This window comes from Dipodomys spectabilis, unplaced genomic scaffold (genome assembly GCF_019054845.1).
Source record: "Dipodomys spectabilis isolate Male_0828 unplaced genomic scaffold, ASM1905484v1 ptg000069l, whole genome shotgun sequence".
Taxonomy (NCBI): domain Eukaryota; kingdom Metazoa; phylum Chordata; class Mammalia; order Rodentia; family Heteromyidae; genus Dipodomys; species Dipodomys spectabilis.
Window position 1 is genome coordinate 6,365,256 of NW_024870746.1, and position 16,142 is coordinate 6,381,397.

Below are 16,142 nucleotides of genomic sequence, written 5' to 3' on the forward strand. Positions count from 1 at the left end.
CTTCCTGATCCCTCCCTTCCATTCCAAAAATAAAGGAACCAAAAGTGGACACAAGAGTGAATCTTAAATTATTATTATTTCTTCCTGTCGCTTACACCCGAGGTGGGGGCAGGGGTAGAGGAAAGGAATAGGAGAGGGGGGGAATGTCTCCCCACCTAAGGCACTGACTGGGAAAGCCGCAAGTTAGGGAGTCTCCACTCTTTGGGGCCAAGCCCCAGTTCTCCCCAGCTCTAGGCTCCCCCCATCACCTGAAATGCTAAGATGAGGCCCAGGGCACTCAACCTCCCCTCCCCCCCAATATATTACATCATCACTTTTTAAATAGATACAGGGACTGGTCCCACTACCCCCTCCCTGTCACCCCTCCCCACTGTTGGGGGGTACCTGGGCAGCTGTGCAAATGGGCATAGGGGTGCATGGGAGGGAAGGAGAGCACCGGGCCCCTGAACCTGCCCCTTTTAAGGAGGGGGAAGGGCCGCCAGGCCAAGGAAGGGAAATAGTGCAAGGCAGAGCCCAGGCTGCAATGGGGGTCCAGCACCCAGCGAGGAAGGAAAGTGGGGAGATTCCTCCCCACACATCCCAGCAGAATTGGGTAGTTAAAAATCTGAAACTAGAGTTCAACAAGACCAACAGAAGAGGCTATGTACAGAACAGGCATGGATTCAATCCTAAGGAGAGAGACAGGCAAGGAAGGACCTGGGGCTGGGATCCCATTCTCTCCAGTGGGCAACCCGCGTTCCCAGCGGCAAGCGAGTAGCTTGCCCATCGCCCTGGCAAGGGGCGCCAGCTCCATGGCCAGAGAGCACGAAGCCAGCTCGCAGGGGTGCCCGCCCGTGCAGGGCATGGCCGCCAGATGGCGCCAGCTTGCCCGCCGGGCTCCCCCCCCAACCCCTCACCCCGTCCCACACCCTGCGCCCGCCAGCCCGGGGGCGGCGTGAGTCAGGGGCGGCAATGGTGGCGGAGGCTCCGGCTCGCACCTGGGCGGGGAGGAGGAGAAGAGGGTAAGACGCAGCCCCAGCCCGCCCTGCCCTCTGGCCCTGGGGAGGGAGCGGCGGGAACAAGACATTCCCTGCCTGGGGACGCGGGAGGGGAGGGAATGGGAGGGGAGGAGCAGGGAGGGGAGGAGAGGGGAGGCTCCCTTAGCTGGGCGGGCCCTCCCCGCTGCCCCCAGGGGCGGGCGAGCCAATCAGGCCACCCCGCCCCCTTCTTCTCCAGGACCCCATGACTCAGCGCTGGAGCAGGGTGGAGGGGGACTGGGATGGCTCCGTCCTTACAGGCCCAGTCCCCCCAGTCTTTCAAGTTTTTACCTTTCTTCCCCCCCACCTACCCTTCCTTTGCCACCCCCCCCCCTTTGCATAATTCACTGTCAGGAAAAGGGAACAGAAACCAGGAAGGAGGGGTCTCGGAAGGGAGGGGCAGTCCTTCACCCCCTGACACCGCCAAAACCCCAGGAGGGGCATGGGAGTGGGGCAAGGCTTTGGTCCCAAGCCCCAGACCCCTAGAAACCCGCATAGCCGAAGTGGGACCCCACTAATCAAATACATTATTGCTTCTACTCCCCAGGAGTAGCTGGGGACAGGGACCCCAGCTTTACAATAGAGTTGTAAATATATACATAATATCTGGGGGAGCACCTGTGCTGCAAAGCCTCCGCTCTGAATTGGAAAGAGGGCTCTGGGGAGAAGGGACTGACTGATGTCAGCAAGTCCCAGTGCCCCCCACCCCCATCCCAGCTCTGCCTGTCCACGTTCCCATTGCTTGGCATGGGTGTCCCCGGCCTTGTGCTGCTCCAGCCTGGCCACTCGACCCTCTTTAAGAGGACTCCATGGCACCTTCAGCCTGGGGTGGGGTGGGTGTCCCCTCTTCCTCCTCCTCATCAGGGGGTCCAGGGGTAGACACGGGGGGCCCTGTGGGGGCTGATTGCTCCCAGAATCGAGCCAGAGAGAGGCGGAAAGTGTCCAGGTGGCCATTGGAGAGGTCGAGGCCAGCAGGGGATGGGGTGGCTGTAGAGGGCGGTGGGTAGTGAGGTGGTGCATCGTCCTTGCGGCGCCTTCGGGTGCGAACCTCCAGGCAGTTCTGGCCCTTGAGGTGGCGCTGCAGGTGGTCCTCCTTGGCGAAAGCCTTGTGGCACAGGTGGCACTCATAGGGCCGGTCCCCCGTGTGCAGGTGCATGTGGTTCTTGAGGTCGTAGCTGTGCAGGAAACGAGCTGGGCAGTGTGGACACGAGTAGGGGCGCTCTCCTGTGTGCTTTCGCATGTGGATCTTCAGCTTGTCGTTCCTGGCACGTGAGTGGGCACGAAGGGGACAAGGGAGATGTTCAGGATAGGATCTCTGGTGCATTCTGGTCAGGCTCCCTGGCCACACACTTCCCACTCTCACCTCTCACTGCCTCACTTACCCCCTCCAGCTTAATTTGCTACTAGCCACTCCTCCGCCTGAAGCCTTTTTGACCAGCTCCTTCACGACCACCCCTACATATTCACATACACACTCTCTCTCTCTCTCTCTCTCTCTCTCTCTGCCACTCTTGGGACTTGAACTCAGGACCTAGGCACTGCTCCTGAGCTTCTTTTGCTCAAGGCTGGTACTCTACTATTGAGCCACTTCCAGCTTTTTGTTTACATGGTATTGAGGAATTGAACCTAGGGCTTCATTCCCTTCTTTTTCTTTCTTTTTTGTCAGTTGTGGGGCTTGAACTCTGGGCCTGGGCACTGTCTCTCAGCTCTTCAACTTAAAGCTAGCCCTCTACTACTTGAGTCACAGCACCACTTCCGGTTTTCTGGTGATTAATTAGAGATAAGAGTCTCATGGACTTTCCTGCCTGGGCTGGCTTTGAACTGTGATCCTCAGATCTCAGTCTCTTGAGTAGCTAGGATCACATGTGTGAGCCACCAGTACCTGGCTCATTCCCTCATTTCTCTTGATCTCTCTTCACATTCTAGATCCCCACACCTGTGCTAGCCCTTCTAGAACCATGCTCCTCCGCTCAGATCCTGTACCTCGCCCCGCCAGCCTGTGGCAGGCCTCTTCCTCCCTTGATGCTCACCTGGTAAAACGCACACCGCAGACCTCACAGGCAAAGGGCTTTTCACCCGTGTGGGTCCTCATGTGGCGTGGCAGTTTGCCTGCCCCGTGGATTATTTTATGGCAGACTGGGCACTCCTGGGGCATCTGGGAACGACGTTTACGCACCAGCTTGTCTTGGCCATCCAGGCCTGGTGCCAGGGCGTCCTGGTGCAGTGAGCTTAGGTAGGCCATCAGGTCTGGATCAATAGCATCCTCATCTGAGCCCAGCTCCTCTGGGGACAGTGGGGGTCCACTGCCCTGTGCTAGCCCATAGGCTGAGGGATATGCCAGCTCTTCCTCTTCTTCCTCACCCTCAAAGGGCTCATAGCTCAGGGACCCCTCAGTAGGTGAGGCAGTTCCTGTGGGAGGGCTGTAACTGTCCCCCAGTCCACTGCCCCCGCTGCTGCCCACTCTGCCCACCACCTCTTCTTCCTCGAAAGCCAAGGGATTGGTGGGCACTATGGGCACTTCAGGTACCTGGTGGTTTGCCCGAGCCCCCCTGGTCTGCAGGAAAGCTTTTCGGGGCTTGCGACTGCGGCGGACAACAGGCCGAGGTGGTGGTGGTGGTGGTGGTGGTGGGAGGGGCATCTGTGGTGGGCTGTCTCCACCATTGGGAACTCCTGAGGCGGTGGCGGTGGCAGTGGCGGTGGCGGTGGCGGTGGCAAAAGCCTCCAGGTACTGTCGGGCTCGCTCACAGTCATCTTCATCAGGGCTGGGAGCTTCTAGCCCACTGCCTTGCAGGATCTCCATGCAGGCAGCGATGACACATGGGATCTCCAACAGCCGGGCAGCCTGGAGCACAGCCGGCATGTTGGCGCTGCTGGTGGTCAGCGTGGCTGTATAGGCAAATTCAAGCAGGGCCCCCAGTGCTTCTGGCCCTACAAAGTCCAGCTCACATACACCAGCCCCGGCTGCTCCAGAGGCTGTCCCACCCCCCCCAGCCCCCGTGACAGTCCCACCACCGCCCTCAGTGAACAGCTTCTTGAAGTAGTGGCTACAAGCAGCCAGCACAGCCCTGTGGGTGCGGTACTCAAGGCCCTGCGTCCGGATGGTGAGGTCACATAGGTGGCCCAGCTGGCGTTGCTCATTGAGACAGCTCAGGAGCTCACTGCTGTGGTCTGGGAATGGGATTCCAATCAGATCATCCTCAGGACTCCCCATCTTCTCCTGCAGTCAAGTAGACAGGTAGTTAAGAGTGTTTAGCCTAGCAAGGGGGTTTGGGAAGGGGTACCAACATTGGTCGACACTTACTGAGGGGTGGCTACATGCCAGACACTCTTCTAAGTGTTTTATACTGATTTAATCTCCAAACCCCTCTAAGGGGTGATTATCGTGCCTGTTCCACACTAGGAGACTAAGGTTTGAATTTGTGAGGGAACTTTCCAAGTAAAGTGCAGTGTGGGGCTCTACACTAGGCTGTGAGTCCTGTGTCTACATCCTTCATCATTGTACTATTCTGCCTCAGGAGTCCTGCCTTTCTGTTCTTTCCCAGAGATCTATGTACTTCTTCTGCCTCAAATCCCCATCTCTTCAGAAGAAGCACTGGATTAGCAGGTAGGATGCCAGGGTCCTGGTTTAGGCTTCTGGGAAAATTGGCTGAAAGACTCTGGTGGCTATATCTGGCCTTAGTCCTCTGAAAAGTGGATCAGTTTGTGATGGATGGAGTTGCCTTCTAGCTCAGGTGGGAAGCCAACAAGAGAGTTCAGATTGACATTGGACAAGGTCTGCTGGAGGCCAGGCATGACCAGGTTCTCGCTATAAAAAAGCAGGTAGGTTAATAATACTGTAATACACTGCCAACAAGAGATGATCATGGTCTTTCTCCTTGGGCTGCTCCCCTTGCCACCCAAAGTTCATGCCCCCTCCCAGATCCCCCTTCTAGAGGATAAACAACTCCCAGGTCTCCCCCCCACACACATACATCCTCCCCTCCTCCAAGGGTGAGGGAGCAGCCACCCTTTGCTGGGGTGTCACTGGCGCGGGTACTTCCTGCCCCGCACAGATAAGCATCGCCCCCGCCCCCTCCCCCACTGCCAGTCCCACTCTCAGTTACCATACCACTGCTCCCCATTCTAGGAAGGTCCCCCCATTCCCTTAATGTTACTCAAGGCCCAGTCAGTGACCAGAAGGGGTGGGAGTAAGGGGGTGGGAGTAGGGCAGAGGTTGACATGAGTCTGGCCTAGAAGTCAGGGCTTCAAATTCTGGCTCTGCTGCTACCTTGCTGGGTAACATTGGACAAGTCATTTCTCTTTTTACTTTCCTCAGCAGTTCAAGGTGGGGGTGGGAGTGGAAGCACCAAGGGCTCAGCCCTGACATTTTGTGGGTCTGGAGCAACTGGAGATAGTTTTGGGGCCCTGGGAGAGCTGGACTCTGGAGTTAGCCAGGCTCCAGTTTGAGTTTCCATGATCTTAAACAAGTGATTTTATCTCCCAGATTCTTTCCTCGTCTATAATATGGGGTAATGCCAGCTGACCCTTGGAGTGGTGGCCAGGGATAAAAGAGCCCAAGTGTGCCACCATGTCACACACAGTAGGGGCTCAGTCAGTGATGTATCCTAGGTGTAGCTTGGAGGCAGATTCTATATAGAGATGGCGGCCGCCATCCTCCTTCAAATCACCCCCAGGGAGCCAGTTACTAAGGAGCTACCTGACCTTGGACAAGTCACTTCCTTTCCTGAGGAGGCCTGTTCCTCATGTGTAATATTAAAGGCTAGCCTAGATGATCCTTAGGATAAGTCTCTAGGACATTCTGTCAGGGTCCTGTCTGATTAGCTGATCAGCTCTGGCCACTGATGGGGAAAGTTTGTTTTGATTTTTTTTTTCCTGGGGTGGGGGGGGGGAGGTGGGGAAGTGAAGGGCTACAAATTTCCTCTTTAGGACACAGGAACTGCATTGTCTGTCCGTCTCCCTGCTCAGTACCTTTACCGCAATGCCAGGGCTCCTGTGAGAAAGCCTTGAGTGAGCAGCACTCAGTCTGTCTTTGCTCCTAAGTCACGCCTAGGTATCCTTCAATCACTTGTTCCTTCAAGTCTCCAGGCCACATCTATCCCTATCCCCTTTGGTTCTTTTCACTGTGCCCATGGTACAAGTTACAAATGGTCCTAAGACTTAGAAACAAACAAAACCCAGGTGAGTTCGCAAAGGCCGCAGCAACAGTAGCTGTGGTGTAAGAAGCAGTGGGCACCCTCCTGAGCCCAAGAGGATCCTTCCCTCCTAAGAGGGCTGGGTGGGGCTGTCCTCTCTGTCCATTGGCAGAGAGCTAGGCCTGGCAGGCACGTGGCTCACTCTCTCCCTTCTCCCCTACCCACCCCACTATTCCAGCTGCTAAGCCCGCCTCTTTTCTCCAACCCCAGGGCCAGTCTCCATGGCAACTTAGTGTGGCAGGGGATGCTGATTGGCTGACCATGCTGTCAGGTCACAGGCTTGAGCTGGTTCACAACCAACTTACACAGGGCTTGGGTAAGGGTGGGTGTTTAACCCCTTAGGTCCAAATCCAATGCCCATCGTCAAGAGGTAGCAAGGAAGGAGGAGAGGCAGAGAGGACACACTTGGGGAGGACAGGTGTTCATTTGACTTTCCAGCTTCTGGGAAACTCCCTCAGCCCTTACCCAGGGCTCTGGCACCAATGTCAGCAGAGGTGCCACCTGGAACTATAATGGTGCCAACCAGGCCAAGGGGGCACTCCTAGCACCATCATTTGGGAGGGGTAGGCAGGGTAGAAGCCTTCCCCTTCTTTCTGCCAGGGTGGGGCACTGTTACCAGGGTGCCCACCCCACCATGGGCATTCTTCCCACCTCTATATCCCGGAGGGCCAAGTCCCCCAACGCCCCATGAAGGCGGCCCATCCCCACCCAACTTGGCATGCCCCCTCTTGCTAAGACCTTGTGGGCATGGGTGTGTATGTTGGTTAGGGGGGGCAACTATGCCAAGGAACCAGGCAAGATCTGTCTGCCTAGTGGGGGAAAGAACTGGGGGCCCCACCCCAGTGCTCCCCTCTTTCCTGCCACCCCCCCAGGCTCCCCTCATTGTCAGGCCTGCTAGACCGGCCAAGCCAGTGGGCAGCTCTCTTGAAACTGGGCCTTGTGTCAAGCCTGCCCCATCTTTGGTTGGGGGAAGACTTGAAGGTAAGAAAGGTAGGAGGAAGCAAAGGCGAGAGTATAACCTGTCCCTCAGTGTCTGAGGACACTTGTCAGGAAGTGTCCACCACTAAGAAATCAAAAGATAGAGGGTACCAGCTGAAAAGAGAAAGGAGACAACTCTTTCCAGGTGCTGACCTCAGGCACTGTCCAATGCAGGGCTGGGGGGCACCAAGGCCAACACTGCTGGCTTGAGCCAGCTGAAGGGCAGGGATAGGAGGCCCTGAATGGGGCAGCTGAGTAAAGCTGGCCCCCCTTCTCCCCACCCTGGGGATTAGGGGACTGAGGCTTAGTGTGGGGGGCAGCAGGCGGAACCAGGATTAACGGCGGAGAAAATAGATATGGGCCTGAGACACAAGCACATGGAGCCCCCCCTCTCCCCAGGCTCTGCCAGGAAGCCTGAGAGGGGCCTGGCCAGGCTTCACTTGGGGCAGCAGGTTGGGGTGCAGGAGGACGAGGACCAGGCTGTGATATCTTCCTGCCAGGGGTGATGGAGAGGCCTGAGGCCCTTCCCAATACTCCTAGTGCCACCCCTCCCCCTTACTTCTTTCTCCTTTGCGTCCCCCCACCCCACCCCACGCCTCAGGTTCTCTTCCTGTTTTTTTAGGAGTGAAGTTTGCATGAAGACAGGGCTTTTGGCCTGTAGCTATACCAGGGGTTGGGGGGGGGGGGGGGCGGAATACAGATTTGATAGCAGGTACAAAGTCCTCAGGGACCCAGGAATCCTTATTCCCATGTTACCAGGCCCTTTCCAAGGGCCTCTAGGCTCAGAGGCCACCCCTGTCAGGCCCAGTTGGGGAGACAGAGTGAAGGGGCTGAGACAACGTCACTGGAGGACTGGAAGGGAGAAATTTGAAGGCAAGGTCTGAAGAAATGGTCCTCTGCCCAGGGATGCCCAAGACAACCTGCGGAACTCCCCCTGCCCCTCCAGGCTTCGGCATGCCTTCCCCATCCCCCATGTGACGCTTCCCCCCTCCTCCTAACCTCACCACCCCCAGCACTCACACTTCCTGGGGGCCGAGGCGGGGAAGAAAGACCGCAAGCCACGAAGGGGGAAGGAGGCAAGGGGAGTTGGCTGCTTCCCGGTGCTGTGGGGGTTAAGCTTTACCCCTCAATCCTGCAATCGTGGCATGGGGGCCCCTGAGGGAGACCTCAGGGTACCACTACATTTTCTTTGCATGACACCAGCCCTACCCCCCCCACTGCCCCTTACATCAAGAAGAATAGGAGGGAGTTAAAAGATGGCGGAAGATGGAATGGGTGTCCTCATCCTTTCTACCTTTGTGTACCTCCTGACCATCAGCCACCCCTTTCTCTTAAAGATTCCTCCTTCTGTCCCCTTCCTACCTTCTCTGACCCTTGTCCTCTCTAAGATTTATTCCCTACTTTACTTCATCAGCCCTTGCCATGCTCATCAACCATACCTGTCCTTACTTAGGCCTCCTACTAGGAACCATGGCCAACACTCATTTCTCGGTTCCTATCTCTTTTCACTCAAGCTATCCCCATGTTCTCCACTTGCCTCTGCTCCAAGCATTCTTGTCTTCTCCCTAGGTAAATGTGGGGTTGAGGGTGTATGGGAATACAATCAAAGCCCAGGGCCTGCCCTCCAAGGCCTTTGGCCATGAGATGACTAGGTTTAGGACACCCAAATCTGCTCTTCAGGTAAAACAAGGGACTAAAATTTGGGAGCCAGTTGAGAATAAGTGGTGGAGGGGAGTGTTCAGTGAGAGCGGATGTGGGGTGAGGGAGACAACCGGTACCTCTCTGCCTGTCAGAGTTTCCAGTCCTGGAGCTACTGGACTTTCCCCGGAGAGTGCCCACCCTGGACCAGGCAACTGTCCACTTGGGCAGATCCTGGTCATCAAGGCTCTCAGCAGGGTCTGCCTGGGCGGTGCTAGCTCCCCTTAGGGCCTTAGGAGACAGCACAAGGTGCCAGGGTCTACCCTGTGCCCCCCTCCCCCCAGCCTAGTGTCTCCGGTTGGGCTGGGTAACCGAGCCGGCTGGTAACCCCACACCCGCCAAGTCGCCAGCAGAAACCTGAGCCCCCCAGCCCCAGAGGACACCCCAGCCCGATCCCCAGAGCCCGGCTCTCTGCCAGCCTGTCCAACCTCCTGGCCTGGCCCAGCAATCACTCTGCTCCTGTAGGCCCCTTCTTCTGCCTCTCCTGGTCCTCTTGCGTCCCTTAGACTCTGAGGCCTCCCCACACTCCAGCTCTTCCGATCCTCGGTTCCCTAAAGACTCCAGCGAAATCTGGGCACCCTTCTTCCTAGCCTGTTTTTCAGTCCTTCTCTGACCCTTGGCCAATTCTAGGCCTCGGAGCCTCCCCTGGGGCCTGACCTCGGGAGCCAAAGCAGAGCCTACTCACCTGAACGCTGAGGGGCCTTGCCGCAACTCCTCCTGGCCCCTGGGGGCAGCACGTTGGGAAGGGTGGGGGGAGGGCCAGGCTGGGGGCTGAGGTAGGGTAGCTGTTCCCCGCTCCAGCTACCTCCTTCAAAGGGGCCGCCCACGACCTGGCCCAGCCCCTCCCCCCTAGAGCCTTAACCCTCTGGGTGCTGCCCCCCCCTAGCCTGGAGGGAGGGGTTACTGAAGGGCTGGCAGTGTGGGAGAGGGCCCGGAGTCTTTGCCTGTGGTGCCCAAAGCCCCAGTTGTCCCCACCCCCGCCTGTCCTTACTCAGTCCTAAAAGGGGAAAAAGGTGAGGGGTAGGAAAGGTAGGAGCTGGGAGTACAGGAGGACAGAGGTGAGGAGGAGCAATGGGAGAGGTTGCTGGAGGTGGGACCATGAGAAGGAAGAAGTAAGGGGCGGGGACAGATGGCAGCAGTGGCCAAAGAGGGAGGAGGGGAACCCTGGACAGTCAATGCCAGGCATGACAGGTGCCCAGGTCCCAGCCCCTGAGGGCATGTGGGATTAGAGGACCACAAAGAGGCTCTACAGACCCCACTAGGCCCCTTGTCTACCCCCTGGGAACTGTCCGATTTCTCTCCACCCTGTACTGGGCTGGGGCCCTCAGGGGCTGGGCAAGGCGGCACCCCGCCCTCCCCATAGCCTCACCCCAAACCCACTCACATACCACAGTTCCTCACCCGGCGCCAGCCCCTGCCAACCAGGCCAGGGGGCAGCACTCATGCCAGCCCCCAGTGGCCAGGGGGACAGAGCTGGCCTGAGTGGGGTAGACAGATGGGGGGAGCTGTAGGCACCGAAAGAGGAAGGAGCTAGGAGGGGGCATCTGCTGGGAAGCGCCTAGCCCCACCCCTTGCGCAAGCTGCTGCCACCCTGGCCGGTTGGGTGGGACCCGCCTGGGCCCAAGGGGCAACTCAGGAGGGCTCTGAGCCACAAAGTTTCACTTAAATAACTCCCGGGGTCCCTTATTCCCAGCAAAGGGTACTTTGGTAGCCTCTAAATACTAGGCCATCCCAAGTCCTGCTAGACTGGGGGGGGACCACAGAAATGCCCCCTAAAGTACCCCCTCCTCTTTTCCCCCAACAGCTGCTGGCTCAATGCCGCTGGCCTGCTGCCCCTCACCAGCTCCCGGCCTGGTTGGCACCTACCCACCAGGATGCTGGCAGTCCTGCCCTTCTCTCTCCTACCCCCCTGCTCCCAGCACCCTATGCCAACTATGGGCCTGGGGTGGGGGAGGGTTACCCCTGTGCCTTAGTGCCAGGCAGACAGGCTTAAGGGCCCTAGGCCCTACAGATAAAGGCCAAGACCCTGTTCTTCAGCCACCTCCTTAAGAAGTAGTGGAATGGTCAGGTCAGTGCCTACACTGTGAGAGTCTGGAATGTTCTGGACAACCCATAATCAATTGCCAAAGGCTCCATGTCTTAGGGTGGGGGCCAGTGTCTCTTCTGCCACCAGGTGCTGGCCTCTTGGCATTCCCTCTACCCAAGCAAATGCTTGGGCACCAAAGTCCTTGCAATGCCTAAGAGTGTAGTCTAGGGCCTGCAGCCTGTGAGGGAGTGGGGTGGGGCTGCTCCCTGCCCTTTGATCCCCATAAAGGGAGGGAACCAGCCTGGAGGGCAGGGGGCAGGAAAGGAGTTCATGGGGCCCCTCATTCCACTCTTGCCAAGGGCAGCAGAGCAGGGTGTGGGCATCTCTGGGGTGGGGCTCTAAGGTGAGGATGGGTAGCATGTTAGGGGAGCTGACTGGCTGTTAATCATGGGTAGATAGTGTCTGTCACATGGACACGGAATGACAAGAACAAAGTGGGAGGAACACACAAGGTACCCATGTTGTAGTCTATCCCAGTCCTGTCTTTTACCTTCTTCCAGACTCAGACAACTTGAAAGCTCAAGGACTACAACTCCCAGTGTACACCACAATTGCTTCATGTGTACCTTGGGAGTTGTAGTTCCCTTGAGAAGGCTTGGGTTCTCTACTTCCTTGGAGCCTAGTTGGTAGGGTGGGGAGGGCAGAGGACTTGGTCACAAATCTCCAAGGGGGCTGTCTCTGAAGGGAAGATAAGAGACTATATAGGCCCAAGTTGGGAAGAGAGGACCCCTGCTCCAGGCAAAGGGGGGTGGGGGAGGAAGGAAGGAGAGGATGTCTGTTGAAAGGGGCATATGGGTGGGGAGGAGCTGGGGGGGGGGGGGGTGGAAACAGGAAGGAAACTGAAGCCAGAGACATGAGGTCGAAAGCAAGGGCTTGGGGGAGCCCCACTCTGAGGACTGGCAGGGACTGGGAAGGCATTTCCCCCGTCACCCTGGCTGGAGGAGGCATGATGCTCATTGGCAGCAGATAGATATATTTGTGGGGGTCCCTGGCTTCATCTGCCTGCCATCAATCCTCTTTTTCGCATGGTATCCTCCACCCCTGAATCTGGCACAGTTATTTGCTAGCTGGGAAGCTCTGAAGGCTAACTGAGTTCTGGGAAAGCTAGAAAGTAAAGGAAGGGTTGGGGGCAGACTAGGGCCAGGCCTTCTGGTAAGCCCCATTGAAGCATATATGAGGTTAGGTCAAGGTATGAGATCAACAAAGGAGCAGGCTGGTAGCTGGGAGGCTTCAGGAAAAGAGAACTAAGATGCCAAGGCCACCTAGCTACCATCTATCTCAGACTTTGGGACAAGAATCAGAAGATTCTTCTCTGATGTCCCTGAGGAATCTACTAAAGGTAGCTTTTCCTCTAGGCCAGGCAGCCTGTGAACATTAAAGATTACATCTCAGGGGGGCAGTGGCAGCTGGATATCTTTCTCTAGCAGAGATGAGGGTCAGGAGTAGACAAGACTTCCTCTGAGGACACTTTTTCTGGGCTTCCCAAGGCTCTGTAACAGATGCTAACAAACCTATCCAAAACTCCTGGCAAGATATGAACCTGGTTGGTTACAGGGTCTTTCTTGCTACCCAATCCCTCAATGCTAGATGACAGTATCTCTATCCCCTTCCCCCTAGTCCCCCAGGCCCGCCTTGGCAGCTGGCCACTTGTGTGTTGGCAGGACTGGGGGGGGGGGGGAGCAGCGAGGCAACTTCAAACTGTCCGGGCAAAACGTCAAGTTTACTCACGAGTTTACTCAGCAGAAGGAGGGGGAAGAGGCCAGAGCGGGCACACCCCATGCCAGGGTCCTATCCGTCTGCCTGTCCCCACCTTCCTCCCCCACCCTCCTTTTCAGCCCTTGGCCAAAACAGGCATAGGCCCCAAGGCCTGGTGGCAGGGCAGACTTAACTCTGAGGAAGGTCAGGGAGCCAAGCAGGCTGAAGGCAGGAAGCTCCTAAGCAGGCCCAAAGGCTTCTCTATCAGAGGGCAGTGCCCTGCCTGGAGCCCATTTACTCCCCATCTTGGAGCCTTGGCCTTTGGCCAGGAGAACTGGGTCTCTCAGCCATCAAGAAGTGGGCAGTACCGAGCCAAGCCTCCTCCAACTAAGCAGTCCCTTGGGTAGTGGCTTATCATCCCAAATGTCCAGTCCTAGGCTGGACCGCAAATACCAGCATGATGCCACCTAGTCTTGGCTTGGAATGGGGGGCTAGTACCCTATCTGACCTACTTCCCTTTCCTCCCCACCTGCTTTCATTCTCTGAATCTCTCCCCTAGCCCTTACTGTCCCCACCCCAGAGGCGCTCCGCCCCCCCATGCCTGCTGGGTCCCCCTCCCCCACCCTTCCCCAGGGTGCCAAGTGCAGGCACACAAAGGGCCCGATGGTGCATTGTTAGCCCAGCCCCCGCTGCCCGCCGCGCCCTCCCAGGGCGGGCACTAAGCCAAGGAGGAGCTGGGGGCCCTGGGTGCCAAGGGGCACCATGGAGAAGGAGAAATAAGTCAGCACCTGTCTCTGAGATACAGGGTCCATATTGGTCAGGGCTGGACAGGGATGAGAGGGCCCCATTAGAGCAGGCCTGTCTCCTTGATACCTGAGCCTAGTGGGCACTGCCTACTTTCTTCCCAAGAGCCCCTTTCTGGAGGTATTAACCCTTTCCTGACCCCTGTGCCAAGTCTGGGGGTGTGGTACCCAAGGGAGAGGGCAGTGTCTGGGGGTGCCAGTAGGCAGCCTCGTGCCCACAGCAACCATGTAACAGAGGCACTCTGGGGGAGGCCAGGGTCCCGGGGGCCAGGGACAGGAGGCACTGGCAGAGATTTCTTCTTATTTCATCAGCTGCTCCAGGGGGAGCCCCCTGCCCTTCTCCCCAGTTACCACTCAGAACTAACTACCACCCAAACCTAGTTATAATATGTTCTTCTTCAGCCTGCACATCACTCCTTAGGCCTGATATCTTCTCCCAATCTGATGCCCACTCCATGCCAGCTCTGTCAACAGTGCCAGGAGGGTACAGGGGTGACCAAACCAGTTGGTGTGTTTGGGGCACAAGGAGGCCACCCCATAATCCTCCAGGCCTTGGCTTTCCCCGCCCCCCCAGCACTCCCTTAAGGAACAGAGAGTTCCCATCTGGTTTAACCCCTCACTGCCCAATTTGGTTACCCCTACCCCTGATAAATGCCTCCTTCCTCCAGGAATAAGTTGGGGGAAGCGGGAATAGCTGTGCTGACTCATTTCCATTCTCAGCTGCAGTTAGGGGTCTCTGAGGCCTTCGGGCGGGGGTCAATTCAAGAACGCCCTCCACCTGGCCCGGAAGCCAGGACAGCCTGCTGGTCTCCCCCTCTCCCCAGCACCCACTTCCGGTGTCCCAAACTAGGTCAGCAGCGCTCGTTTCCTGTGGGTCAGCTAGCACCGGCGCCTCTGCCCCTCCCCTGCTCCGGACCCAGGCTCCCCGCCTCCCCCCCACCCCCCCAGGGCGCCCCGAGGTCTCACCACGTCTCAGCCGCCCTTTGATACATGGGGGTTGTACGGGGCGGGGGGCAGGAGACCCGCCCTCTCTCCAAACACTAGCAGGGCCGGGGCGCCTGGGCAGGCACGTGTCCGGGCACAACCCGCTGCCCACGCTACCCCCCCCCTCCCGCCCCCCCCCCCCCCGCTCTGACCGGGACACGTCGCTCTCTTACTTGGGGTGGGGTGGGAGGAGGGGAGAGACAGCTGGAAATTGAAAGCAGCGCCCCCCGCCCCTTTGAATGGCAACCCCCACAAGCGACGCACATTGGGTCCCACAACATAGTGGCGACCCCCAGTTAGGGAAGGGGCAGGTGCGCCCGCGCCCGTGGGGAGACGGGAAGCTAGGTAGGAGAATTCTTCCCAGTCACCCACCCTCGCTCCGAGGTTCCACGGGCCAGATCGGGCTTGGAAAAGGTGGCGGCGGGACTGCAGCCCGAAGGCAGGGAGTGTGACGGAGGGTCGGGAGGGAGAGGGTCGCCGGAGGTGGTTCCGAGGTGGCTGCGGAGCCCCACTACCGCAGGAGTGAGTGCGCGGCTCGGGAAGCGCAAGAAACCGAATCGTCCAGCCGGTAACTTTCCCCCAAGCCGCGGCTCCTCCGGTGCCCCCCCCCCCAGCAACTGGCCGGGGTCCAACCCGCCGCGCCAGGGGGCATGGGGGGGGCGCCTTGTCCTAGTTAGAGTCCGTCAGCGTTTCCATTCCCTTAATTCGGTCGGGTCTGGGGTCTCCCCTTAAAGTCTCAAAAAAGACTTGGGGAACACTGAGCGCCGCCTCACCTCTCCATCCCGTAGCCGTCACTCAGTTTGGTCTTAAGAGTAGTGCAAAGTTTCTGGGGACCCTCCGCCCAGAGCTGGGGAGGGGGCAGCTCCTTCTACCTTTCCTTCCACTTAAAACCCATTTCAAGTACCCGGGAAAATACCGGGAAGGGGACTGTTGGGAATCTGGTCTGCATGTGAGGGTATCGGGGGGTCCCACGTACAGGACGGACTGAAGGACACTGCAGTAGTCTCGGGTCTAGTGGACCCCAAGCAAGGAGACAAAAGTGGGGAGCACTAACCTCTCGGCCGTCAGGTCCGCTGGCTGGAGCCGTTGAGGCGCAGGGTGTGGGAAGAAGCGCGTCCCCCGCCAGGCCCGGGGGCTTGGGGCCCTGCTCCGGTCCTGGTCAGAAGGCCGCGGTCAGTCGCTCGCCGCTCGCTGCTGGGGGGCTCCTCCTCCGCCGCCCTCTGCCTCCTCCTGTTGCCCGCCCCCCCTCGGCCGCCAAGAGCCGCACATTCACCTGGCTCCCACCCGCCCCCCCCTCAGGGCCCGCCTCACCTGTCCTGCTGTCTCACCTGTCCTCCCGCTGGCTTTCCCCCCCATCCCTCCCCTCCCTCCCCCCGCCCCCTGCCACCCCCCAAACTCCCCCCCACACCCTTAGCAACACCCTCTGTCACTTCCTGGTTTTTCACCCGGCCCCCCCCCGGCCCCCCCTCCCTCCGCCCAATAAGGACATAAACTTCAACCCCTTAGTCCAGCCAGTCCCTGCAGGGCGCAGACACGTCCCTCCTTCCTTTTTTGCCCCCTTCCTCCAAGCTCTTATTTTGCTTTCCGAGTCTTTCTCACCCTCCTCTTTTCCCCTCTTTCCTTTTCTCTGTATTCCTTCACCTGCCGCGGTCCCTTCTCCCTCTACCTCTCTCCTTTCCAGCCCCTATCT

The 16,142-nt window shown here is 58.3% G+C and overlaps 1 protein-coding gene across 5 annotated transcripts; it reads right to left on the reverse strand.

Moving 5' to 3' along the window:
- Positions 1-57: 57 nt before the first annotated feature.
- Zbtb7b (zinc finger and BTB domain containing 7B) lies at positions 58-15,802 on the reverse strand. Of its 5 annotated transcripts, none has more exons than XM_042681776.1 (4): positions 15,764-15,802; positions 15,507-15,607; positions 3,047-4,233; positions 58-2,278 (listed from the first exon to the last, which is right to left on the reverse strand). In XM_042681776.1, exons 3-4 carry the CDS (start codon positions 4,225-4,227, stop codon positions 1,813-1,815), a joined length of 1,647 nt encoding a protein of 548 aa, XP_042537710.1. In that variant the 5' UTR covers positions 4,228-4,233; positions 15,507-15,607; positions 15,764-15,802; the 3' UTR covers positions 58-1,812. The 5 variants fall into 5 exon arrangements, with proteins under 5 accessions (XP_042537710.1, XP_042537711.1, XP_042537715.1 ...); XM_042681777.1 differs by having other exon boundaries at positions 15,781-15,797; XM_042681781.1 differs by having other exon boundaries at positions 3,047-4,230; positions 15,503-15,607; positions 15,781-15,797.
- Positions 15,803-16,142: the final 340 nt, after the last annotated feature.

Bases quoted from the DNA above. Each gene is read 5' to 3' on its own strand.
- Zbtb7b (XM_042681776.1), bottom strand. From the start codon at position 4,227: ATGGGGAGTCCTGAGGATGATCTGATTGGAATCCCATTCCCAGACCAC. The intron at 2,279-3,046 runs GTGAGCATCAAG...CTCACGTGCCAG, and splicing joins TGCGGTGTGCGTTTTACCAG to GAACGACAAGCTGAAGATCC.